Raw genomic sequence first — 27,207 nt, 5'->3', positions numbered from 1 at the left:
TGACTTGGCGGGTTCAAGGTTTTTTGCATGTTTTTGATATTATTCCAAGATTTATATTAGCCTTTTTGAGAAATGCAACACAGTATTCAATAGTTTGTTAAAAAAAAAACTGTCTCCATATTTTTGGATTAAAGTAGGGAATGCTCCAAGAAACAACACTCAGTGTGGTAGGTAAAAATATGTAGGGTGTGTGAGTGCAGGACAGAAGAACAAATGTTTGAACAAGCCTACATCACGGGGAACCTTTGGGCTTGCTGGTGGCGGCTGTGGCTCTCCACTTCGGGGACACTGGGGTGGTGACCTAGAGCCAGTGCCTGGTGCCAAGGAGACGGACTGTCCATTGTCCAGCGCAGAGATTGCTGGAGTGTGGGCAGGGCCCTCGTGTCGAGGGTGGTGGCTGTCTCTTCGGGTCGACAAGATCGGTCAGAAGGCACGGGTAGCAGACGTCTCTTCGGGTGACGTGATTGTCCTCGCGCGGACAGGTCTCTGCAGGAGGGCAGGCCTCATTGCGCGCAGAGAGTACCTGAGCTACGTTGTCGGGCTGGCAATGTCCACCTGACAGTGATCAAGGGGTTTATGCCAATGTTTGTTTCAGAGCTCTGACGATTCACAGATCCATGCATGAATACCTCAAGCAGTCGATGCTTCAGCTGTGCATTGGGGACCTTGTGTGGATGTTAAAATGGAATACAGGACTACAAGTCCCACAATGCAAAGCAGAGCTGAAATGTTTGTGCTTTTCTACAATGACTCCGAGGACCTTATGGCCTCTAATGTTTACATGTAGAACTAGCAATTCAAAAACTATGAATCCGTAGTGTGCTCCCTTGCCACTACCTTCGGGAAGACCCATCCCTCCAAGCAGGAGCGCCGCTTTCTTCGGGTGGCAAATGACTCTTCCGGGGGCTGGCTGGATATGGCACCCTGCAGACTAGAGAGGCAAGCAATGTGTGGCTGTGCGTTGGACTCTCTCCCAAGCCGAATTACACCGATTTTTCTCCAAATTAAATGTGCACTTTTAGACTTGAGCTGCTGCAGCTATTTCCGGTAGGAGGGGCAATAATGTCAAAACCAACCAGCTGTCAGACCACGCCTCCACGCTCGTGGGCACGCCCCTTTGGAGTGCTCGCTCGAAAGTGTTTGATACATTTCAAGGTTCCATTGAGAAAGTAGCGGAGGAATCAAAGCGGCGGCGGCGATCGCTGGTCTGGGAGCCGTGGGACTGGCATCGCGTGGGGTTATTGGAGCACCCCGATAGGCGTGGAGGATCCTCTAGCTATTCGACAGGACGTGAGAGAGCTTGGGGTACCTTCCTTCTGCTGGACAAGGGAGCAGCCGGGCTACTCTAGACTCGGAAATCCCCAGGACTGGTATCTCTATTCCCCGGGGCTCTGGACACCCCCCTGGAGATCACCAGAGCACCCTTTACCTGGCCTGCAGCACCCACCTTCAGAGACCCGGGGGGCCCTCCGCCAGCCCTGCTGCTCCCCAGTGCTGCCCCTAAAGCTCTGGCGCGGGGGGCGGACTCGGAGCACACCCTGCTCCGGGGAGTGGGTGCTACCCATGCCTCGCGGAGTTGCCTGACCCCCGCCCTGGGAATCCCTTCTGGAGGCTCCGCGAAGCCAAACTCCCCCGAACTGGCGGCAGCAGCAGCGAACCGAGCCGAGCGCCGAGAGATGTCCAGGAGGAAGCAGAGCAACCCCCGGCAGATCAAGCGTGAGTACCTGCCTCCCCCGGGGGTGCCTGGGGCCGGGAGGGGGGCTGTCAATGCGCCCTGTGCACACGCAGAGCTTAGCTGCTCACTCCAGCGACCCACGGCAGGTAGATAGAGAGTACCTATCCGAGAATGGGGTAAGAGGCTGTTGCATGGGGAGGCAAGAACTGTTCCATGGATTAAAGGGGAAGGGGTCACTGTATTCCTGGGGTGGTGGCAGGTGGTTGGTGCATGGAGTGGGGGCAGGAGGTCACTGTGTGGGGGGAGGCCAGGAGGTCGCTCCGTGGAGTGGGGGCGAGAGGTCGGTGCACGGAGAGGGGGCAGGATGTAATTGGATGGGTTGGGTGTCAGGGGACCGTCCAATGAGGGGGGGGGGGGGGGCGAAAGCAGGTCGGTGCATGTGATGGGGGGCGGTAGGTCATTGAATTTGTTTGTTTTTAGGAGACGGTCCGTTGAGTTGGGGGCATGGAGTGGAAACATGTCGATATCCTGTAGGAAACTGTGGAGTTTGCTCTAAAGCTACCAAAAGACACACATTCAATATTGTAATCGATGCATGTTATAGCTTTTCTTTTTTATATGTAACGTGTTTTTGAGGGGTGAGGGACATCTTTTGGTTTTAATGCGTTCATTATTTTTTGGGGTAAAAGGTATCGCCTCTCACTTAAACCGAATGAGCGATATCACAAGTTCTCCCGTTACATATAGTCGCGAACAACTTTTAAACTTGTATTCATTCTGGCAACATACTAATATCCAATACTCCCGCGTTGATATAGCACATACATGCCACCGGAACTGCCTCGGTGTGCTGGAGCGCTTGTACAAACCCACGCCCTTTGTGGCCTTATCGTGGCAACAGCCAAGCTTTGTAAACTAGGCGTGCTTCGGAAGCACAATGTGTTATTGTATGTTGTTTGTGAAGGAGGGCCCCCTCCTCGCTCCGCTGGGTAATGCCCACCCTCCACCCGCGAGAGTATCTAGCAGACCTTAGCCCCCCTCCCCCCTCAGATCCCTGGCTGGATAGCAGCCCTGATCAGCAACCCTGATAGCGCTCACATATTCCATTAATGCAGCAGCGCCGATACGATCTCGGAGTCGGGACAGGGGGCTGGGGTGCTTATCTGGCAGCCCCGGCTCCCATTCATTGCATTAAACAGAGCGTCTGGCGGGAGGGGGGTGGAGGAAGAGGCTTGAAAAATGCGACGCTCAGTAATTTATCCCCCCCCCCCCCGTCTCTCACAGCTGGCACGATGTTATCACGCTTCCCCGGAGATATTACTTTTTTTATTTTATTTCTCATATGGTGTCAGGGTCCTCATCCCAAGCCGTGGTATACGGCCACCGGTCTTCAACACCAAGAGCCTGTGCTGAGGCGCTTGCCGCTTCGAGGCGCTGTTAATGTAATGACACAGCTGTTCTGAGGATAACACTTCGTAAGGACGGCAAGGTGCGTCAACCCGCCGAGACGGCGAAGAGACAATATTAGCTCTGCCGCAGGCGCACGAGTCCGCCAGGCTGCCTAATACACTCCTAGAACTGGAGAAAGTTGGCTTCTGAAACACGAAAGGCGTAATGGGGGGGAGCTGTGTTTATATTCGGAAGGGGGTCGTGGCGTTAAGTGGCCCTTGCGTTGCAGAGACATGGCGTGTCACCTACAGGGCAGGCCCCTCGCGCCTTTACAGTGAGGAACGGTGAAGGGATATGTGCCCCCACTACCCTCACCCCCCCCCCCCCCTTACAATTTACGGAGTCTGCCAGGTCGCCTGGCTCCCTGTGCCAGATTATACACTGATAGGAAACAACAATTTGGAGACTGTAAAATCAGCGAGCGATAAAAGCGAGAAAACCCGAACCTTATCTGCCCAGGGATATAATTGCAATCCACAAAAGTTTCTTATCTGGCCGTCTGAGGTGCCTGCATCGGGGGTGATGTGGAACGGACGCCCCTGAAAGGGAGGGGCGGGTCCCCCAACTCAATGTCTCGGTCTTTACGACGGGGGTATTGATACAGCCCCGAACTGTATCCCCCGCGCCCAGAGAGCGAGTGGTGCAGCCGCTGTTTGGGGAGTGTTAGCGCTTCTTCAGTGGGTGATGTGTTTTGGAACCTGGGCGCGTGATCGGCCTCTTAGGACCGGCCCCAAATGTGAAAAGAGGCGCAGAGATAAACATGCCGAAACAGAAGGATACGCTGAGGGTTTCTAAGGAAACTCTGATCTTGCACGCATTCTCGTTACAGTGCTCGAACGCTCTTCCATTTATAACCTCTGCATCCCGGCCCTAAAGCGCCGGCACTCTGCTTGCCCAATCAATAAAGTGTATTTACTCGGTACCTGTCCGGTTAAAGCGCAGCGGACACCTAAAAGGGAAACGAGGCGCTGAGCTGATGTCTGTAAATAAGGAGGCGCTAGGATGAAAAGAGGTGCCGGAGAGGACCTATAAGTCTATACAGTGAGGTTCAGGTGTGCACATGGAGAGTACATGCACCTTTTAAGGGCTGGCACATCGTCGTACCCCATGCGGTCTGTCGAAAGTGCATTGGGGGCGGGGCACAGTACCTATAGAACACGCATTTCTAAGTACGGTTGTGGCTGTGCTCGACCGGAAGTGTGAACATTCATCTGCCGAAACTGGGTAACCTTGTATAAAGTGACGTCACAGTAGTCCGACTGTACCGTGTATGTGTGCCGACGCTTGCTTGTGCAATACCTGTATCTCTGGATACTCGTATTAATGGTGCCTAGAAATGTGCCAGCATGTATTTGTGAAACATACATACGTGTGTGTGTATATATATATATATATATATATATATATATATATATATATATATATATATATACACACACACACATTTGGAATGCACGTTGTCTCTGGATAGTACAATATCGCGATTGTACGACCTAGTACCCATCCATGTGGTAATGTATATTCCTGAAATACGAGCACCGGTCGATATCATGAATATCGCACTTGTGCCACCAGGTCCATATGGCTGTGCATATGTTCACTTGTTAAATAAATGGACCCCATGGATAGTGTATCACACTTTATTCCATGTGGTCCATAGACATACAGACACATGCTTAAGGAATACATGTACCACTGCCTGGTGTAACGTCACACATATACCACAAGGTCTTCTTGAGTAACTTCTACCTCTTTGTTGTGAATAACCATATTAATTGTACGTGGCAGGTGTGTACACCTGTGGAATACATGCACTGCTGCGTAGTGTGTTACATTTATTGGAGATGGGCCACATAGATGTGCAAGTGCATTATATAGATGTGCAGGTGTGTACACCTGTGGAACACATGCACCGCTGCGTAGTGTGTTACATTTATTGAAGATGGGCCACATAGATGTGCAAGTGCATTATATAGATGTGCAGGTGTGTACACCTGTGGAACACATGCACCGCTGCGTAGTGTGTTACATTTATTGAAGATGGGCCACATAGATGTGCAAGTGCATTATATAGATGTGCAGGTGTGTACACCTGTGGAACACATGCACTGCTGCGTAGTGTTACATTTATTGGAGATGGGCCACATAGATGTGCAAGTGCATTATATAGATGTGCAGGTGTGTACACCTGTGGAACACATGCACCGCTGCGTAGTGTGTTACATTTATTGAAGATGGGCCACATAGATGTGCAAGTGCATTATATAGATGTGCAGGTGTGTACACCTGTGGAATACATGCACTGCTGCGTAGTGTGTTACATTTATTGGAGATGGGCTACATAGATGTGCAAGTGCATTATATAGATGTGCAGGTGTGTACACCTGTGGAACACATGCACCGCTGCGTAGTGTGTTACATTTATTGAAGATGGGCCACATAGATGTGCAAGTGCATTATATAGATGTGCAGGTGTGTACACCTGTGGAATACATGCACTGCTGCGTAGTGTTACATTTATTGTAGATGTGCCACATAGATGTGCAAGTGTATTATATAGATGTGCAGGTGTGTACACCTGTGGAACACATGCACCGCTGCGTAGTGTGTTACATTTATTGAAGATGGGCCACATAGATGTGCAAGTGCATTATATAGATGTGCAGGTGTGTACACCTGTGGAACACATGCACCGCTGCGTAGTGTGTTACATTTATTGAAGATGGGCCACATAGATGTGCAAGTGCATTATATAGATGTGCAGGTGTGTACACCTGTGGAACACATGCACTGCTGCGTAGTGTTACATTTATTGGAGATGGGCCACATAGATGTGCAAGTGCATTATATAGATGTGCAGGTGTGTACACCTGTGGAACACATGCACCGCTGCGTAGTGTGTTACATTTATTGAAGATGGGCCACATAGATGTGCAAGTGCATTATATAGATGTGCAGGTGTGTACACCTGTGGAATACATGCACTGCTGCGTAGTGTGTTACATTTATTGGAGATGGGCTACATAGATGTGCAAGTGCATTATATAGATGTGCAGGTGTGTACACCTGTGGAACACATGCACCGCTGCGTAGTGTGTTACATTTATTGAAGATGGGCCACATAGATGTGCAAGTGCATTATATAGATGTGCAGGTGTGTACACCTGTGGAATACATGCACTGCTGCGTAGTGTGTTACATTTATTGTAGATGTGCCACATAGATGTGCAAGTGTATTATATAGATGTGCAGGTGTGTACACCTGTGGAACACATGCACCGCTGCGTAGTGTGTTACATTTATTGAAGATGGGCCACATAGATGTGCAAGTGCATTATATAGATGTGCAGGTGTGTACACCTGTGGAATACATGCACTGCTGCGTAGTGTGTTACATTTATTGTAGATGTGCAAGTGTATTATATAGATGTGCAGGTGTGTACACCTGTGGAACACATGCACCGCTGCGTAGTGTGTTACATTTATTGAAGATGGGCCACATAGATGTGCAAGTGCATTATATAGATGTGCAGGTGTGTACACCTGTGGAATACATGCACTGCTGCGTAGTGTGTTACATTTATTGTAGATGTGCCACATAGATGTGCAAGTGTATTATATAGATGTGCAGGTGTGTACACCTGTGGAATACATGCACTGCTGCGTAGTGTGTTACATTTATTGTAGATGTGCCACATAGATGTGCAAGTGTATTATATAGATGTGCAGGTGTGTACACCTGTGGAATACATGCACTGCTGCGTAGTGTTACATTTACTGTAGATGTGCCACATAGATGTGCAAGTGTATTATATAGATGTGCAGGAGTACACACTTGTGGAACACATGCACCTCTGCGTAGTGTGTTACATCTGTTGTTGTTGGGCCATGTAGACATGCAGGTGTGTACCTGTGGAACACATGAACCGCTGCATAGTGTGTTACATTTGTTGGAGATGGGCCTCATAGGTGTGCAAGTGTATTATATAGATGTGCAGGTGTGTACACCTGTACTGCTGCGTAGTGTGTTACATTTATTGGAGATGGGCCTCATAGGTGTGCAAGTGTATTATATAGATGTGCAGGTGTGTACACCTGTGGAATACATGCACTGCTGCGTAGTGTTACATTTATTGGAGATGGGCCACATAGATGTGCAAGTGCATTATATAGATGTGCAGGTGTGTACACCTGTGGAACACATGCACCTCTGCGTAGTGTGTTACATCTGTTGTAGGTGGCCATGCAGACATGCCCTGTGAAACACATGCACCGCTACGTAGTGTCACATTTATTGTAGATGGGCCTCATAGATGTGCAAGTGTCATATGAAGATGTGCAGGTGTATACACCTCTGGAACACATGCACCGCTGCGTAGTGTGTCACATCTGTTGTATGTGGGCCATGTAGTCATGCAGGTGTGTACCTGTGGAACACATGCACCGCTGCATAGTGTGTTAAATTTATTGGAGATGGGCCTCATAGATGTGCAAGTGTCATATGAAGATGTGCAGGTGTATAGACCTCTGGAACACATGCACCTCTACATAGGGTGTTACCACATTTATTGTAGGTGGGCCATGTAGATGTGGAACACATGCACTTCTATCTTGTGTGTTGCTACATTTATTGTAGGTGGGCTGCCCGTATAGATGTGCTGGTGTATACCCCCGGAACACATGCACCTCTGCGATGTGTATTATCACGTTCATATAAGACCAGGGTAAGATATCTAAATTCTGACAGATCTTACTTGGAACAGGGCTGGTAGGGAGGCGCAGGAAATGACGTTTAGAATAGAAAGTTACACCTTCGCTTCCCGAGTGTGAACCTTTGTGCGTCACGAGACCGAGCGCCAAGGATGCTGCTGCTCCCGGTCTTAGTCTCGAGTGAAGTGAATGAGGTGTGTGTATTTGATGAATGAATAGACTGCAATAAAGTACAGAGCATCCACGTGGCATGGCTGTACTGTACCAATTTGGCCTTATCCGCGTGACAGTTTTCAAGTCCATTGTTGCACAATGGATTCACACGTGTCGCCACATCTGCCCGAACATCCAGCGCGCGTGGCCTCCCTCGGTACCACTGCCTGCCGTGGCGCGTGGCCTCCCTCGGTTCCACTGCCTGCAAGTGACACAGAGTGCAGGCCTCTCTTGCTGCAGTGTTTGAAGGCGCCTTGTATCCGGAATCAGAAGTACTGATTCCGGTCTGGAGCCAGTCAGTGGGCGTGGCATTTTGACCTGGAGAGGAGTGCGCGTCATAATCCATGCCCTGGGCTCATGTCTGTGCCCTGAGGGGGGAGATACGCGCAGTGACAGAAACTCTTGGCCGAGGTGGAAAGGTCGGCCAGGCACAGCCCAGGGGCCCCCTGAGGCAGTTATGAAAGAAGTCAGGCTGTCTGAAACCAGACGTATAAGTCGGAATGACGGGCTTGTCAAATAATGTGTGCTTCAGTGAAATGTGCCTCTACACTCCATGTCTGGTTATAGGTGCATTAAATATGGGACTACGCACGTGTAACTGTGCGGTATCCAGTCGCATAGTTTTGTTGCATCATAGAGGCCTAGTCCACAGGCCGATTCTGGCACCATAGTAGGTGAAGCTGCAACCCGATTCTGACCTAGTGGGAGGGGCTGCAGGCCGACCCTGGCAGCACAGAGATGTAGGCCAATGGCTGATTCTGCCCTCACTGGAGGCCAGGCACCAGGCCTAGCCTGCCTTCATTGGAGCCCAGACAGCAGGCCGAGTCTGACGTCATTGGAGCCCAGACAGCAGGCCGAGTCTGATGTCACTGGAGGCCAGGCACCAAGCCTAGCTTGACTTCATTGGAGCCGAGACAGCAGGCCGAGTCTGACGTCATTGGAGGCGAGGCACCAGGCCGAGTCTGATGTCACTGGAGGCCAGGCACCAGGCCTAGCCTGACTTCATTGGAGCCCAGACAGCAGGCCCAGTCTGACGTCATTAGAGGCCAGGCACCAGACCTAGCCTGACGTCACTGGGTGCCATCCAGCCGGCCGAGAATGGCGTCGTACAGGGCCAGGCGACATGCCATGGCCCTGAACTCTGTGGTAACTGAATATAACATGATATTATACGCTTACTGTTATTTGACCCTTTCTAGGAATACAATGTGATCAACAAAAAGAGCTTCAAGGAGCACCCCATGGTGCGCGAGGCTTTGGCTGCTCCCACATGATAAAAGTGCTTGTATTTCAATTTTTGTCTTGTGGCAAGTTTATGCCCAATGTAGCCGGGCTGAGATGGTTACGGCGACAAGCCCACAATCGAGGCTATACACCTGATCTGTTTATTGTGAAAAGTTATGACAAAGATACTAGGCTTGATATATTTATGGTAAAAAAAATGGAGGTTAAAGACAGTAAAAATGTAATGGTGTATTATTATCATCACAGTGTCTTAGAGCTTGTAGACCTCTGTTGTGTTAGATGGACTCTCACAAATGAGTGCAGTAGGCAAGGGGTTTGATGTTGGACCCACCCTCTGACAAACCCTTTGTAAAGAAGATATGTTGTTAGTCTATCCTCATTAACTCGTCGGGGGTGCAGATGTATGTTGCTTTACCACCTCTAATTTTGCACATATTTGCAATTTTATGATTGGATGATGGTTGCTTTGTCGGAAAGTGTGTTCTCAGTGTAGTAGGCCTGGATCGGTTATAGTGACAAGCCAACGAGGAAGGCGATCTATAGGCCTAGTTGGTTCATTGACACAAGTTGTTTCCGATTCAAATGCAGTAGGCCCGACCTATTCATAGGGAAACGCAGATGTTGAAGCCAATAGGATTTAGGGTGGATTAGGATTATAGTGTGTTAAAGTCTGTTGACAAGTATTCTGTAAAATGAGATCTTGGAGATAACAATAGTAGGCAAGGGTTTGGCGTAGTTTACTCCCCTCTGACAAACCCTTTGGGGCTTCTGGAAATCATTGTTAGGCATTTTTAATAGGGGGTTATCTTGATTTTGCAGACTGTAATTTTGTACATATTTGAAATGTTATGATTGACTGATTGTTTTTGTGGGAAAGCTTATGCTCCGTTTAGTAGACCCGAAGTGGTGTGGGACAAGCCAACGAGGAAGGCTATTGGCGTGACTTGTTCATTGTGAAAAGCTATGTCTTTGTTATGTAAAGTTTAAAGAAAACCATCAGACCTTACTTCATTTTTTTTTTTTTTTTTTAATGAAAAGCATGGAATGTCTTAGATTACTCTAGTAAGTAAGGGGCTTAAAAACCATGGAGATATAAGATTTTCAGTGTGTCCATTCTTGTTATGTACTCTTGAACGGGTAATCTATTGTTTTGACAACTTTAATTTTGTCGATTTACTGCTTTATGATGATATGCCTGATGCCTTTCTTGTGGGAAAGGTTGTACTTAATTCAGTAGGTTTCTGTTAGTTATGCTGATAAACTGATGACAGATACTACAGGCCTGATTGATTCATTGTGGAAATGTTTTCAAGCTGCCCCGAGTCTAATGTTTATTTGGCAAAGTGATGAAAAAAACAATAGGCCTCGCTTATTGTGAAAAAAAGATGTTAACGCCTATAGGTGTTTAAGGTAGATTTTTAGTACAGTGTTATAGGATGTAGACGGATAATGTGAATCAGGCAGGAAAGTACTACAGGGTGGGTTTTGTGATGTCATAGCTTTACTGTTATTGATAATGGTATTTCTCCAGTGTCACCATTGTGACAACAGCCCATCTGTGATGTCATGGCAGCACTGTTCTCTCAGCTGGGAAGTGATCAATATGTTTCAATGCTTCTGCTGTTGCAGAACCTTTGAGCGATCTGACGACATTATGATAAACCACAAAGCCATTGGCTGAGAGGTTGCTGATGTCCTTCGTAGTCTTTTTCTTATTTTTTGTAAACATTACATATTACAGTTTTATTTACTGTTTAGCAATCCAGCAAGGGACTGTGGTGACGAGATAAACCTCAAAGCCAATAAATACGTAGTTTGTAAATGCCACCAGAACTCCGACAAAGCATTTTTTGGACCATAACACATGGTGGCCATTTTTAGGTTTTGCCTGCCCAGTGCTTGCGTTGTGCTTGTGAAATCTATTGTTTTTAATATAAATCTTAAAAGGGGCTTACATCCCACCCCCGTGCTTTCCTGGCTTTTCATTAGTTCCTGTGCTTGCCACTTACTTTTCCTCCCTTTCTACTAGCTGTAGCATATTTTCTGCATTTACCAATGCTTGTTCCTAGTCAGATTCCGGTAGCAGAAATACTGTTAACATCTGCTTTGGTGGAACTCTTTTAATACATTTTGCCTTTTTCTGCTTTTTTGTCTTGTGTAATACTTTAAATTAACAGATTTATATAGCGCAGTTTATCACCTGGAGAGATTACGTTTTTTGCCCAGGATGTTGCACCGCTGAGACTCGAACCGGGATCCCCAGCTGCGCCCTCTCCTATTCCACGATACTTGTCAGGGAGCTCTTTCCTTAGTCCCAACGTATTTTTTCATGAAGTTGTGCCTCTTTTTTTGCTTTTTCGGCTTGCGTGATACTTTAAATTAGCAGATTATATCACATAGGCGAAAGCGATGCATTACAAATGCTTGTTTAATTTTGTTGATTGAGACTTTCCATTGGTTCACATTTGTAATTCATGGTAATTTCAATCGTGTGAATCACAGGTTTGAATCCTCATATGTTTTTGCCATAATAGTAACATGTCCTATGTATTTCGTGTATCACTTGTGTTATTTATGAAGTGTTGTATTTCACAAAAAGTAAGCCAGTCCCATGGATCACAAATTTTCCACCATTCGAACACCTTAAACATTCCCTAAAGTGCAGTTTAAAAATGATGCACCAGTAGTGTGTTCTGGTTCTGTAGCACACTTCACATGAAGTATTTGTAATGTCTTGCTGTACCTGCAATGTCTTGTAGCCCTATGAAGCGTACACATTATTGTACTGGGTGATGTGTTATGGGCCTGTTCTACCCTTACTTGGTTTCTGGTGACCTTTACAAACCTCTACAAATAAGATAATTCAGTGGCACGTAATGTCCAAAGGCATGTCCTATATTAGGCTCTCTCACATAAATCTATTTTGTGACATTACCCTTAAAGAACTAATAGGGCGGCTGGATTATTATATTTATTGGAACAGCCGGTCTGAAATGTTGGTTATAACTTTGGACATTTTTGTTTTATTCGCAGGGTGTGCTTCTTACTCTGTGCCTTCAATGCTGCACTAAATTGGAATTTTAGGAACATTTATTGTTCACATGAATTCCCTTACCTCCTATATGGCGTTTTATGCTATCTATGGAGAGACTCCCTCAAAAAGCTCCACATTGCTCCTTGGCACCTTGTTTTTCTTGGGGTGTAGGTCTTCTTTGATGACGAAATAAGGTGGCATTACAGATGGTTATCTCATCCAGAAATATTACTTTAAAAGCGATATCCCAAATATCACTCTGGTTTGTCATCACAGGATGTCCCACTTTAGGAAAATCAGAGCGGGCTGGCCTGTGTGTCGTTTTTTTTTTTTTTTTGCAGGGGTGCATCTCATCAGTGTGACCTTACACAAATGCTGAATGAAAAAGCAAGGATGCAAGGTATGTAAGGAAAATCCAACGAGGAGTTTGCCAACATGAAGAGGACAGGATGGAATATGGGATGAATGAAGCTCTGATTGGATACAATATATATTATCCTCAAAGAAACGCCCTATTGCTTCCATGGTCTCTTCCTCATATGAACCCTTTCAAACTGATGAGGTGTGTAAGCTGTAAAATGGAATCAAAGCATTAATCCCACTGATGTAGCCCTGTCCAAAGCAGTGAGTCTTGATTTTGTGCAGTACTCATATCTCATATCGTCTGCCTCATGAGTGTGTCCCCAGCCATGGAGGTAGCACCTGCATGTCTGAAACGGCTGAAGCAACCAATAATCTACCATAAATTTCCAGCCAATTACAAGTAAGTACATTCTGAATTTCCTAGATCGTGTAAAATCCTCAAGAGGAAAGTCGCAAAACCAAATCAGGGCTTTGTGAAACCTCCCAAAGTCCTCTTAACCTGCAGTCATAGAATAGAGTAATGAGAAGGTGGAATCTGCTTTGACCGACAGCTGAGGAGACAATGTCATTATCCTTGACAAAATCAACTGGGCTACAATCTTCTCCTGAACCTGCTTTTAGGAAATGACTTAGTCTAGCACAATCTGACTTAAAAGATTTAACCATTCATTGCCAGTGGCACTTTATTTTGGGTGAGCAATATCGCACCCAGTTAAAGACGATACCATGCTGTTTAGTGGGTGTTGTATTATCTCAGTTCCTAGTTGCACACCTTAGAGTGGGGTATAACGCAGTTAAACTCCATGTTTGTCCTCTACCAAGTTGCAGATCTCTGAATATTTCAGCATTCGCCCTAACAAATTCCACCACAATTGACCTTGGGGCCCTAACTTAGGCATGGTTAGAGCTGGGTGGTAGTTTCACAAGACCATGTTGGGTCCAGAGGAGTATCTAGTGATGGAGTTCATCACAAGCGTAGCATGGGACATTCATTTTTGGTGATGGATTCTCTTCTTCTGGGTTTAGCATTTCCTCTAGAAATGTGAGGTTGTATGACGTTTCAACGCATTCCGTTGCAACGCATGCCTTTTTGCACGCATGCATTACAACGCAAAATGCCATTACCACGCATATCCTTTACCACGAAAATGCCTTTACCACGCATATCCTTTACCACGAAAATGGTAAAGGTTTTCTACGATCCCTGCCCCAATTCCTTCCATGTTCCCTTGCGCCCTCCCTTTTTATAATACCCCTCCCCTGTACCCAAAAAATTTACCCCTGCACGACACCACCCCCTCATTTTTTTTTTTAAACTAAGATCCTCCTTACCTCTACACGTTCTCTCCACTCCAAGCACTTCCGATTTGCGCTGCACGTCGTAAAGACGAAGCGGAAGTGTCTTTCCGTTTCCTCTAACGACGCCGATTGCCTCCACATCTTTTTTCTTCAGAATCCGAAAATGATGGAAACAGGTGCGTTTTTTAGGGGAGGACCCCCCCCCAAGCCCATTTTTATTAAGCCACGCTTTTTTTAGGGGGGGGGGGGAACCACCCCAAGCCCCCTTTTTAGGTCTCGCCTGACCCAGCGCATGTGCTGGTCTGGCGAGACTTATTGAGAGGGCTCCAAAAAGTGCTACCAGGCCAGCCTAGAGCTACAGTGCATGTGCGCGGGCGTGCGCGCCGTGATTACTTTCACTTTCGCGGCCGCACGGCCGCTCTGATGTTTGATCGCGATCTATCACGATCACTTTCACGGCCGCTTGGCATAGCCAATAGGTCTCGCTTTTGGGAACTTATAAGTATTTAGTTATGCAACTGTTGCATGGCTAAACACTTATAAGGTCCCAAAGGCGAGACCTATTGGCTATGCCAATGCTTGTTTAATTTTACCTTTAACACACATGCCTTTACTACGTATCTCGTAGTAAAGGAATGCGTGGTAAAGGCTATTCGTGGTAACCACGCATGCGTGTTTAAGTGTATGTGTGGAAACGGCCACGTTGTAGTGGCTGTTTCCCGAAATGTGACCGCTTTCTATTACCACTGAACTCTAAATCAGGCTACAAGACAGTTCCATCGGCCTTAGCCAGTTGGTCAATGCTTATGCTTTCAAACTACGGACCACACTCAATTCCTCATCCACTTAGCGAACAAACCCTGGTACCAAATGTACACAGACAGTAATTTGCCATGTCTGTCACTAGATGAGGAAATGATTACATGCAAATGCGGGCAACATTCTGGGTCCTAACTAGGGCTTTTGTTCAGGCAACGCAAAGACACATTGCCTACCAGAATTCACAATGCTTAAACACTGTGGCGGATCATCAGGAGCACAAGGCCCAAACTTCTAGAACACAGCCTCTCCATCCAGGAGGCAGGAGACTAACTCCCCAACCCTCTGGTTGGATGACCTGGCAAAGCAAAGAGTAACACCAGTGGCTGGATTCTCCTCTGACGTGTTCGATTTGGGTCCATCTTCCCCTCTACTTCTGCTCTATTAATTACCTGTGTACTTAACTTTAGCCTGCCTGGGACCCAACCTGTGATTACTGGTCTTCTGCCTAACTACTCTGGCTAATCTAACCTATTGCGGGGCACATAGCAACCAACCCACATCCACTGTCTTTTGTTCTTAGTGGCAGAAAAAAGCTGAGAAATAGATTTAAAAAGTACCCTTTTTAAAGGGAGAAAACTGTAGACTAGCTAATTGAAAGCCTCGCTAATTAATGAAGCCATTCAAAAATAGATCGCGTTTATAATTCTAAATCTTATAAATTCTGAGATCTTAGGTGTCTTAACAGTTTGACTAAATACAGTTGGTAGAAATCCAGAACTCGTTGCCAGAAGTTTTCAAAAGTTGGTAGCTGTACTTTTTTCACACCCTACTAGGAAACCTTAAACTGTAACATTGGACTAGCATTGGGGCATACTGGCCATGTGTTAGCATTTCACTTATAACCTTGTTTTTAGATTTATAGAAATACAATAAAAGGATACGACAGGGCCAATACTCTCCAGCCATGTCCACACCTGCATCTTACTTTACGCTCCCAGTTCCATTTTGGAACAGTTGACATTTTGTCATTGTGTCCTTGCCTCTCACTAATTTTATGCACATTGTGTAATAAATACTTGTGTTTCATTGTTCGCTATTCAGTTTATCACTGCTCCCAAAGAAGGACCAGCTTTTCGGGGTGAACCTTCATGCACACCTGCCCAATGGAATTGCCATCATTTAATGTTATCTTTCACTATTCAGTTTTGATATTTCTGTTTCACTCGTTTATAGACTATGGACTATTTACAAACTCCATGTTGTTTTATGTTTAGTAGTACTACTAACATACTACAAGATGCTATTCACAAACCTATGTACGGATACCTCTGCCTCTCCTATCTTTTCTGTGTTGGGACCTCCACCCCAACTGCGGAGGTCTCTGCACTAAAGTCTAGGATTTAATCGGAACAGGGTCAAGACTGATTTGCATATCGATGGGTCCAAACCGAGGTGGGCAAAAAAACGGATGGATTAGGATGTGGCCTGAGTGATTGCCATGGCCGAGATTAATTCAAGCTTTCCATTTATCACCTTGTTTTTGATACCCAAAAAATTGAATAGCAATAAAACAATATTATTTTATAGAATGTTTTTATAACTTTTTTAATTTAAAAATGTGGACAACTTAATTCTGCACATCGCTTTTAGTGATTTTTCATAATATATTTAATAATTTTTACCTTAGGTGGGAATTTTTAAATATAATATTTAGAAAATGTGATGTAATATTTTAATTAACTAAATGTTTATTGCAAAATCAAATAGTGTTGCACCATTTTTTATTTTGTTCCACATTTCAATTAAATATACAACATTATTTTGCATTCATATTTAACATTTCCTATACTTTACTATTGGGAGATCTCCGCCTTGGTGGTGAGGACGTATTCCTACATGAGAAACGGGCCTACTAGTAACTTTACGCAAATTTGATTTCCGGGGTGGAGGCATTCTAGTATACACTTTGTAGTAAATTTGCACTAATGTAAGAGTAAATTTACAAGTGCAGATTTACCCATATTCAACTTTACCTTGGTGAACAGGCACCTATCTTGTGTGCCAGTAGGCAGGACCGTTCTATGGGAGCTGCCTAGGGTATCACCTGTAGGAGGTGCCAGATAGCTCGCAGAAGCACTAATAAGGCCTCGTTGACCAGGGAAGTGATGTCACAATGCGATTACCCCTCCGTTTGCGGTCGGGTATTAGTTGAGCTTTTGGAGTCTGCTCTAACTTGGTGACATCAGTTTGTGATTGCGGAAGGGAGGGAGGGGTGGAACTGGGGGAGACGGTGAGAGAGGGGATTCGAGCAATGGGGTGTAGAGGACTACATTTTGAGTGAGAATCTGTCCTAATGCCCCAAATGTTCATTTTCTGCCCCGCCACTAATACTTAGGGGTCTATTTTCCCACCCGCCATCGTGTCGGCAAATGGGATCGCCTGCTATGTGTGCGGCGGTCCCGCAAATCCAATTAGGATGCACCCGCCACACTGGCAGGCACATCCCGCATTTTTAGGTCTCGCCTGACCCAGCGCATGCGCTGGTCTGGCGAGACTTATTGAGAGGGCTCCAAAAGTGCTACCAGGCCAGCCTAGAGCTACAGTGCATGTGAGCGGGCTCGCAGCCCGCGCTTTACCGCGATTACTTTGATGTTTGATCGTGATAGCGATCACTTTCACTTTTGCGGCCGCGTTGCATAGCCAATAGGTCTCGCTTTTGGGACTTTATAAGTATTTAGTTATGCAACTGTTGCATGGCTAAACACTTATAAGGTCCCAAAGGCGAGACCTATTGGCTATGCCAATGCTTGTTAACATTGCGGCGGGCGGTGCTTTCAGCAGCACCCACCGCAATGTTAAAAAGACATTTGTGCATTTGCATGCACAATGTGGCAGGCACCGTGCGGTACCCCCCCATGTGCACCCCCCCAACACCCTGGGGGCCCGCAACAGGCTCCCACATGCAGACTCTGCATGCCTTTCCATGGCCATGGAAAGGCACTTCACCTCCTGCATCTTGATATGGATGGCGGTGTCTTGCAGACACTGCCACCATATCAATCCCCTTTTCCGTCCGGTCTCCTATTAGACCGGCGGACGGTCTTTCCGTCCCCCGGGGTCCCCCCCGCCATTCTATTATGGCGGGGGGAAATGGGAGGCGGGCAGTGAATAATGGCGGACGGATCGCCACCGCCATACGGGCGGTGGCGATCTGCCCGCCATTATAATAGACCCCTTAATTGCTTTGAAGGGTCGAAGAGCTGACCTCTGAACTCCCCTTGTGTGTATCTCTGAACTGACCTTCGTTCTATTTGGAAGGTGCATGAGTCACCGTGAAATATTAATTTATGGAGTTTTTTTTATGTCTACAATTTTCTAGTTAAATCTATGTGTGGCCAAGTTCCCATGCATTATACGCTACTTTTATTTTAAAATAAGTCAGAGACATGGGTACTTTAAGTCATCCAGGCTACTGTCCTCTATAGCTGACCTGGGCAGTGCCTGAAATCTGCGAGAAAGCTCAGTAGATGAATGCTTTAGCTGCACAGATGTGTGCATGGAAAATTCGCAGGTCTCCGGTTCAAGTCCCAGAAGGGCCCAGTTTGCCTTTTATCCTTCCAAAACGGCAACTCTTATGCATAACAGTAGTCTATGCAATCTATGTCAAGAACCCTGGCACGTTTAAAGTAGTACTGATCCCTGTCTGAGACAGTCCTTGTTGACGAAGAGGCAATATATAAGCAAGCAGCAGATTCGCCAAACGCCTTGATTAATGGCTGGAATGAGATCTTGTTCCCAGCCTCCAAAGGCATCCGTTGTCTCAAGCAGTGTTAAACTTTGTACACATAAACAAGCCTTACGTCATCACAGTGAGATTTGAAAACAACCTTGTTTCTGTTTCTTGGAGACCTGGAAAGCGCTGTGAAGTCACCACGCATTGTTGTGCTGCACTTCCTGTGCCTTTCCTGTGCGCTTGTGGGAGCGCTACGCAAATTCGAACAGGTGGCGCCGGAGCGTGTATGAGACACGAGCCTCCCAGGTGGGGGTGTCAGACAGCGACCAAAAAAGAGTTCTATGGGCTCCTCTGATAGCCACTCGCTGTATGAGATATAACACTGACTGTACCTTTTTGTTCTGGGACTTTTTTGGCCGGAGGTGATGAGTTGTTCAGCCATACCATTAGCGCCTTTGTTCTAGCTTTTGCGCATGCGTCTTCGGTCACTGGCTATGCAGTGCTGGGCGTCAATGTCGGAAAGCATCGAAGCAGCGTAGCGCATGAGTAGACCTAACACACCACGTGATTGGTGGGCGTCCATGCTTCCTGCGTAGTTTGTTGTTACACATAAAAGTCTTGAATTTGATGCCCCCCTGAATTACTGATACCCAATAGTTGTTTGTTACTGTACAGTTTAGGGGAAGTCCTACTATTCCCTAGTATGTCTGGTGTTCCTCATCCAGAAATCTTTAGCTTGCAGACTCCATCATTAATGAATAAATAAACAAGACCTTTTCCAACACCTGTAGGGATGGGCGTCTTGCACCGGAAGGGGTTTTGTTTCTTTGTGGCTTGAAAAAGAGTTACCAGGAGCGGTCACTGGAAAGCTTAGAAGAAAGTGGGTGCTGGTGCTATGACTCAAAGCTAAATAGACCTTTACTCCCCTCCGCCTCTTCGCTCTGGGAATTCAGGAAAGGACTCAAGACCTGGCTGTTCGAATAAACTGAGAACCTCGAAGCAGCTAGCAACTCAGCGCCTTGAGACCCTCACAGGGGATTTGCGGCACTTTACAAATCCTGATTGATAGATTGACTCCAGGTGTCTAAGGATAGACCCATGCAGGCAGCTATAGTTTGACTTTATTTTCACTCTTACGCCATACATGCAGTCACTATTTTTGAAAACGTTGCATGAGGACAAATAAAATGTCTCTCGACGCATCTATTAAAAAATTGTGCAAATGCTCCTAGTTTTTGTCACACTTAAAATCTCATGAATCAATTAAAAAATGAAATTAAAAAATCGCGAGCAGCATGCCGTTCTGTGAAAATAGACACATTGCACAATCATGTGACACAAAAAATAAAAAATACATCTTTGCACTCCAGACATTAGAATTTTTCACTATGAAACAGTCGGGTCTATTGACTTTGCCCCCATCTGAACATATGATCTGAGCGTTCAGCTTCCGAGTTAACACAAACCAGGGCCTGCTTCTAAGCCCTATCGGTATGGGAGATCTGTTTTTGTCTCTGCGAGATCAAGTCTGAGCATCTTGCTGGAAAAAAAGCAGAACAGAAAACTTGAAAAAAGCATAAGATATGAATCTGCAGAGAGCTTTTTACAAGTTGGCTGAAGTGATACTCGCATACTTGTAAGATAATGGGGTCGCCTCTGTGTTAGAACTGGATAGTTTGGCCTTCGTTTTCACCCTACTTTTATGTTCCTCGTATATCAAACAAGGGCAGGGGCCTTCGTGCTGGTGCATGCCGGGAAGCACAGCCCTGACCGCTGGATGCTGTTATCTGTTTTTGGCTATCTTCATCTGTTCGAGATCAGCAACAGCTCGGTTATCAGCTCTCTGCATCTCTGAGTAAAAAGGAAGGAGCCGGAGAAGCAAATAACAGGCTCCACCAGCCCCCTCTTTCTGCAGTACAAGCCCCGCCCTGTCCAGGGTGGCTGGCAGAGCTCCGCCCCTCACCCCACGCCTTGTGCATCAGGTAGTCCCAGAACCCAGCAGGTAAACTGGGAGTTACCCTGGGATACGACACTCCCAGGCCCCTTCAGGGTTACTGGCAGCCCAAGCTCTTCCTCTAGGGCAGCTGGCATGCTCTGCCTCCTTTGGGGCACAAGGTCCTTGGGTAGGCAGCAGGCCCAGTGCCCGCCAAGGTTAAAGGCAGCCCCCGATCCCTCCACTGCACCTGGTGACTGTACCACCAGCATTCCAATCCCTACCTGCCTGCAGAAACTATCCTACCTCTGACCAGCCACAGCCAATCAGCTAGCAACTACTGCACAAAAGCATCTCCCAGTTCACCCAGCAACCACCGCACCGAAACAAGTTCCAGCCAATAACACTTAACCGCTGCACTGAAAACAGCCTCTCCAAGCAACATCCACTGCACTGAAAGAGCTTCCGGGCAAGACACAACCACTGCACTGAAAACAGCCGCTCCAACCAACATCCACTGCACTGAAAGAGGTTCCACTGCACTGAAAACCTCTGCTCCAACCAACATCCACTGCACTGAAAGAGCTTCTGGGCCAGACACATAACCACTGCACTGAAAACAGCCTCTCCAAGCAACATCCACTGCACTGAGAGAGCTTCCGGGCCAGACACATAACCACTGCACTGAAAACAGCCGCTCCAACCAACATTCACTGCACTGAGAGAGCTTCCGGGCCAGACACATAACCACTGCACTGAAAACAGCCTCTCCAAGCAACATCCACTGCACTGAGAGAGCTTCCGGGCCAGACACATAACCACTGCACTGAAAACAGCCTCTCCAAGCAACATCCAGTGCACTGAGAGAGCTTCCGGGCCAGACACATAACCACTGCACTGAAAACAGCCGCTCCAACCAACATTCACTGCACTGAGAGAGCTTCCGGGCCAGACACATAACCACTGCACTGAAAACAGCCTCTCCAAGCAACATCCACTGCACTGAGAGAGCTTCCGGGCCAGACACATAACCACTCCACTGAAAACAGCCTCTCTAACCAACATTCACTGCACTGAAAGAGGTTCCACTCCACTGAAAACAGCCTCTCCAACCAACATTCACTGCACTGAAAGAGGTTCCACTGCACTGAAAGAGCTTCCAGGCCAGACACATAACCACTGCACTGAAAACAGCCTCTCCAAGCAACATCCAGTGCACTGAAAGAGCTTCCAGGCCAGACACATAACCACTGCACTGAAAACAGCCTCTCCAACCAACATTCACGGCACTGAAAGAGGTTCCACTGCACTGAAAACAGCCTCCCCAAGCAACGACCACTGCACTGAGAGAGGTTCCAGGCCAGAATCGGCCATTCCAGCCAACATCCACTGCACTCAAATGAGATCCAGTCCAGGTAGCAAACACCATAATCAAAGCGTCTTCCAGTGCGATTAAAAAAACCTTTGCTCAGAACATCTCCTACTCTAGGCGACAACCACCTCAACACTCAAAGGAGCTCGTCAGCTCAAGAGAAAAGGAAGGCCTTGTACCCGTGTCCGTCATCATCACCCAGTCCGTTTGGCAGCCAGCGAGCCCAAGATGAGTCCATTCCAATTTCTGCCTCCACGTTCATCAGGAAGCAGAAGAGTAAAACTCTCACTCCCTTAGAGCACTTCGAGTAGCCTCTTCGTGTCGATAGTGGCTGCAGCGGTCCCTCTTGCATGGACAACTGGTTATCAGGGGCATTGAGGTCATCTCGTGGACATCCCCAACATCCTACCTCATCTTTTTAAGGTCAGCGATGACCCAGTTCTCCTCCACCCCACCCCCCTCCAAACCTGTACAAACCACTTGACAACATAGACCTTGGATTCTTGTCATATTTGAAAGTCAGTCGCCAAAAGAACCCGAATTGTCGCGGACTGATTCCTTCCCTTCCAGGTAGACCAGGCCCACCTAGTCTGCAAAGATGAAGCTGCATTCCAAAACACAAAGTAACTTGTGGTGTCCCCCAGAGGGTCCCACTGCAGCCCTCTTCAACATCTATGTAAAACAAGCATTTGCAATGCAATAGGTCTCACATTTACGAGAGTTTGAGCTATTGGCATTGTAAATGACACTGCCTTTCATTTATGTGTTGTTTTTAAAACGGATAAATAAAAGGCATTGCCATTTACAATGCCAATAGCTTAAACTCTCGCAAATGCGAGATCTATTGCATTGCAAATGTGTGCTGTTGAAAATAAAAAGCGCTGGGAGAGAGCATGTCGACAAAGCTATTTGAGAAAATAGTGTTCGGAGGCTGTAAATAAAGCTTACCGAGCAACAACACACAAAACGGGGTGTCGCCATGGGAGGTTAGAAAATGAGACACGGTGGTACTAAGGAGGGACTAATTTTTGACCGATAAACAGCCACAGTTTATAGTGGACAATGACACAAGCCAATGAAAAATGTGGGCGGAGATTCAAGTCCCCACCTCCATACAGCATGCCTCGCAGAGCAGCGCATGTTCTGCCACGGCCCGACCTAAACACGGGAGTAAGTCCTGGCACAAACACGAAAGCAAACCTTTGGTGCTACCACATCACTCATCATTGTTCGCAGGGGTTTCCTGGTCAGGCCCGTGCTTGGCCCTCGACTAGGCCCTTGCCTGGCCCTCGACTAGGCCCGTGCCTGGGTCAGAGGGTACAACCACTGGCATTCCAATATCCCTGAATGACCTTGGTGTTGCAGGCATCGACCAAAACATTTACCTAAGCCCCAACAGATTTTTGCCTGCGCCCCCAATATAACCTTTGGTTTAGCCCTTACACCTTCCCTTGCTTTGCCTCCCAAAAGACCCGTTGCACCCAAAATATCCTACGGCGTCCCACAGAGAGGCAATGTTGTAACCCCTGATTGACCTTAGATGTGCACCGTCCACCCATGCAGACTGCCATGTAGCCCCCAATCAACTGTCATAATGAATGTGTCGAACGTCGTCATTGCCTCCCAAAATCCCTTACCTTCAACCCCAGAAATCTCTATCTCGCGCGTTCTCTTTTGCCCTCGCTCTCTACTTTGCTCTGTGTCTCTGCTCCCTCACCCTGTGTAAACAACCCCATGGACCATGTAGGGACCCCCCCCCCCCCCCCCCCTCCCCGCGACTGATCATAACTCACCTGGTGTGAGCGGAAGTTGGTGATGTACCTCTACTTCCAGGTGTGGTTGTATTTTCATGGTCGGCGGTTTGTGGGTCAGCCCACTCCCCTGAGAACTCTGTGGGAGGCCCGTACAGTACAAGGGCAGCTGGCACCACGTGTGATCTGCGTTCAATGAGATGAAAAACCACAGCCAGGAGGCGAGAGCTCCCTCCGGTAATAACTGCAGAGGGGAGCACACACGTGAGCACTCTCCGACTCCCTACGGTGCCTACTGCAGAGGGGAGCACACACGTGAGCACTCTCCCTGGGTACTTACTTCAGAGAGGAACACACTCGTAAGCACTCTTTTCAGGTACAAATGGAAGCACTCTAGTGAGTAATTTCTTGTATACACTCCAGAGGGGAGCACACTGCCATTGTTCTCAGATACTTACTCCAGAGGGGAGCACACTTGAGAGCACTCACTCAGATACTCCAGAAGGGACACACTCACGAGCACTCTTTCAGATGCTTACTCCAGACGGGAGCATATTTGTGAGCACTCACTCAGATCCAGAGAGGACACACTCACGAGCACTTGTTCAGATACTTACTCCAAAGTGGAGAACATTTGTAAGTGCTCTCCCATAGGCCTGCTCTAAAGGAGCGCCTACTCGCGAGCACTCTCTCAAATACTTTCTCCTAAGGGGAGCACTCTGGCAAGCACTCTTTCAGGTACTTTGTCCTTAAGGGAACACACTAGTGCGAACTCACGAAGGTGGATACTCCAAGGGGGCGCACAGTCGTAAGCACTCTTTTAGATACTTGGGCCTACGGGGACACACAAATACTTACTCCGGATGGGAGCACATCCACAAGCATTCTTACAGTTGCATAGTCCTAAGGACAACACACGTGCGAGCCATCTCTGATACCTACTCCAAAGTGGGGCACACTCGGGGACTTGCAGTCGAATACTTCAAAGGGAGCACGCACTCATGAGCACTATTTCAGATATATACTCTAAGGTGGGGGCACCTATGCGAACACTCTGATTCTAACTCCAAAGGCGAGCACTTTTGCAATCGTTTTCTTAGATACTTACTCCAGATGGGAGCACACTCTCGGATAAATACTCCAAAGCAGAGCACCCTTGCGAGCAGACACTCTAATACTAATTCAAGGGTAGCACTCATGCGAGCACTCTCTGATACTCCAAGGGGGTACCCTTGTTAGCAGTCTCTTGGAGACTTACTCCAAAGCTTAGCACCCTTGCGAGCAGACACTCTAATACTAATTCAAGGGTAGCACTCATGCGAGCACTCGCTGATACTCCAAGGGGGTACCCTTGTTAGCAGTCTCTTGGAGACTTACTCCAAAGCAGAGCACCCTTTCGAGCAGACACTCCAATACTGGGGAGCACTCATGCGATCACTCTGATAATCCAAGGGGGTACCCTTGTTAGCAGTCTCTTGGAGACTTACTCCAAAGCAGAGCACCCTTTCGAGCAGACACTCCAATACTGGGGAGCACTCATGCGATCACTCTGATAATCCAAGGGGGTACCCTTGTTAGCAGTCTCTTGGAGACTTACTCCAAAGCAGAGCACCTTTTCGAGCAGACACTCCAATACTTACTCAAGGGGAGCACTCATGCGAGTACTCTCTGATACTACAAGGGGGCACCCTTGTTTGCAGTCTCTTGGAGACTTACTCCAAGGGGGAGCACCTTGTTAGCAGTCTATTGGAGACTTACTCCAAAGGGGACCACCCTTGCGAGCAGACACTCCAGTAGTTACTCAAGGGGAGCACTCATGCGAGCACTCTCTGATACTCCAAGGGGGCACCCTTGTTTGCAGTCTCTTGGAGACTTACTCCAAAGGGGAGCACCCTTGTTAGCAGTCAATTGGAGACTTACTCCAAAGGGGAGCACCCTTGCGAGCAGACACTCCAATACTTACTCAAGGGGCGCACTCATGCGAGCACTCTCTGATACTCCAAGGGGCACCCTTGCAGCAGTCTCCCATATACTTATTCCAGAGGGAGCACCCTTTGTGAACCGTGTCTGCCGCTGAAGGGAGACCCTCTCCTGTGTACTCTCAGCTCTCTTTTGCCTAGTGGTAGATTATGGAAATTGATAATCTAATGAGTTTTGATTTCAATTGATGATGAAGCTTATACCTCGCTCCCCCTCCCCCTCACTCCCCACCCCCCAGCATTATCAAAGCCGAGAGAACAACCCCAGCCGCGGCAGCTGCCTGCCTGTCTCTTTGTTCTGCTTTTAGCGAGATGTGACGGGCTGATAAGGGCTGGGAGCGGATTCTGCAGAGATAGGGCCTGAGCACTTTTATTAACTTCAATCATGAGAGTTATGTGGAACTTGTTCAGCCGTTACAGTGGGCTCCGCCAGATAAGGGGGGCGGGTCCTGGGGGCAGCTCTGATGCGGGGACCATTCTTTACACCTATGCCCCCACCCCTCTCTACATCTATAGATCATCTCTATTCATATCCAAGCATTTCAGAGGACTTTTTTTTTATTCATGGACATCTTAAAGCGCCAACCAGGCCCAGAAGGCGTCGGAACGCTTTGCCTGGGTTTGAATATTTCAGGAATAGGCTAGTTTGGCAGAGAATGGTCATTAATTAAAGTGTCCAATTTAAAACATACAGTGATGAATGATGGTGAATTACCAGCCAGCTCCATTACACGTTTTACCGATTGAAAAATTGCACCTGGTAACATCCTTCACTTTTCAGCACATATCTGGAAGATGTCTGCAGAAAAGGGTCTCGGGTGGTGTTTGTGGCTTGCACGAAGGGCCCAATAATTCTTAGACTTCACATTCTAGCTCAAAATCGTATGATGGGTGTTTACTGGGGGTTGGATACTGTCGCCTGTTGGTTACTCTGGACTGTTATTACCACCATATGTTATCGGCCATGTTATCATGTGGATTATGGGCGGGGGCACTGGAATTGATTCTGTGGCTACGGCGATTTTTGCGTAATTATGGATTTGCCGCATTTGCCACTTAATCCATAATCTGCTGCATAATTTGAACATTTTAGCAAAAAAATAGTTTCAATCTCAAACGGATCAAAAGTTACTAAAAATGCGGCTGTGCAGGGGATGGCAGTTCGCAAAAGTTGGCTGTTCACCCTTCACTTTCATATGCCTTTCACTTGCATATTGCTGTATTTGGGTGTTAAACTAGTACTAATACGGTGAAGCTTTTGTCCATTGTTAACGTGCTATAATGGCAAAATAATGAACTGATACTATCGCAAAATGTGCCTCTCCATGCCGAATAATTTGCATTTTCGTTCTGCGTCAATTAGTCATCCCTGCCGCATAACTTGGTCCTCTCTTGCCGCATTATTCCAGTTGCCCCGACCATAGGGATGTGTCCTGATACATGCAACCACATCCACAGACGGTTCACTCAGGATGCCTTGCATCACACCTGGCCTCGGGCCCAGTGCCACGCTGCGGCGGTTCCTGTTGTGCGGAGACCTTTCCTCCACACACATGCACACAGGCAAACTTGAGTTGGAAAGTGGCGGTAGTCGCAGGAGCCGGGCTGCCCGCTCTTCCTCTGCTGTGCTCGCAGCTAGATGTCAGCTGCTGATAAGCGCCGGGCCCTGATCCCTATTCTGATAAAGAT

The 27,207-nt window shown here is 47.3% G+C and overlaps 1 protein-coding gene across 3 annotated transcripts in view; it reads left to right on the top strand.

The window, feature by feature from the left end:
- Positions 1-1,136: 1,136 nt before the first annotated feature.
- The window catches only part of ZFPM1 (zinc finger protein, FOG family member 1), a 279,431-nt gene continuing 253,360 nt past the window's right edge, over positions 1,137-27,207 (top strand). For all 3 annotated transcript variants that reach the window (XM_085639659.1, XM_085639658.1, XM_085639657.1), the window contains exon 1: positions 1,137-1,716. In XM_085639659.1, coding sequence (XP_085495785.1) covers positions 1,677-1,716 — 40 coding nt within the window. In that variant the 5' untranslated portion in view covers positions 1,137-1,676. The remainder of the gene's footprint in view (positions 1,717-27,207) is intronic.

Source organism: Triturus cristatus, chromosome 12 (genome assembly GCF_964204655.1).
Source record: "Triturus cristatus chromosome 12, aTriCri1.1, whole genome shotgun sequence".
Taxonomy (NCBI): Eukaryota; Metazoa; Chordata; class Amphibia; order Caudata; family Salamandridae; genus Triturus; species Triturus cristatus.
Note: the sequence above shows the minus strand (reverse complement) of the source record. Positions and strands in the feature narration are given on the sequence as shown.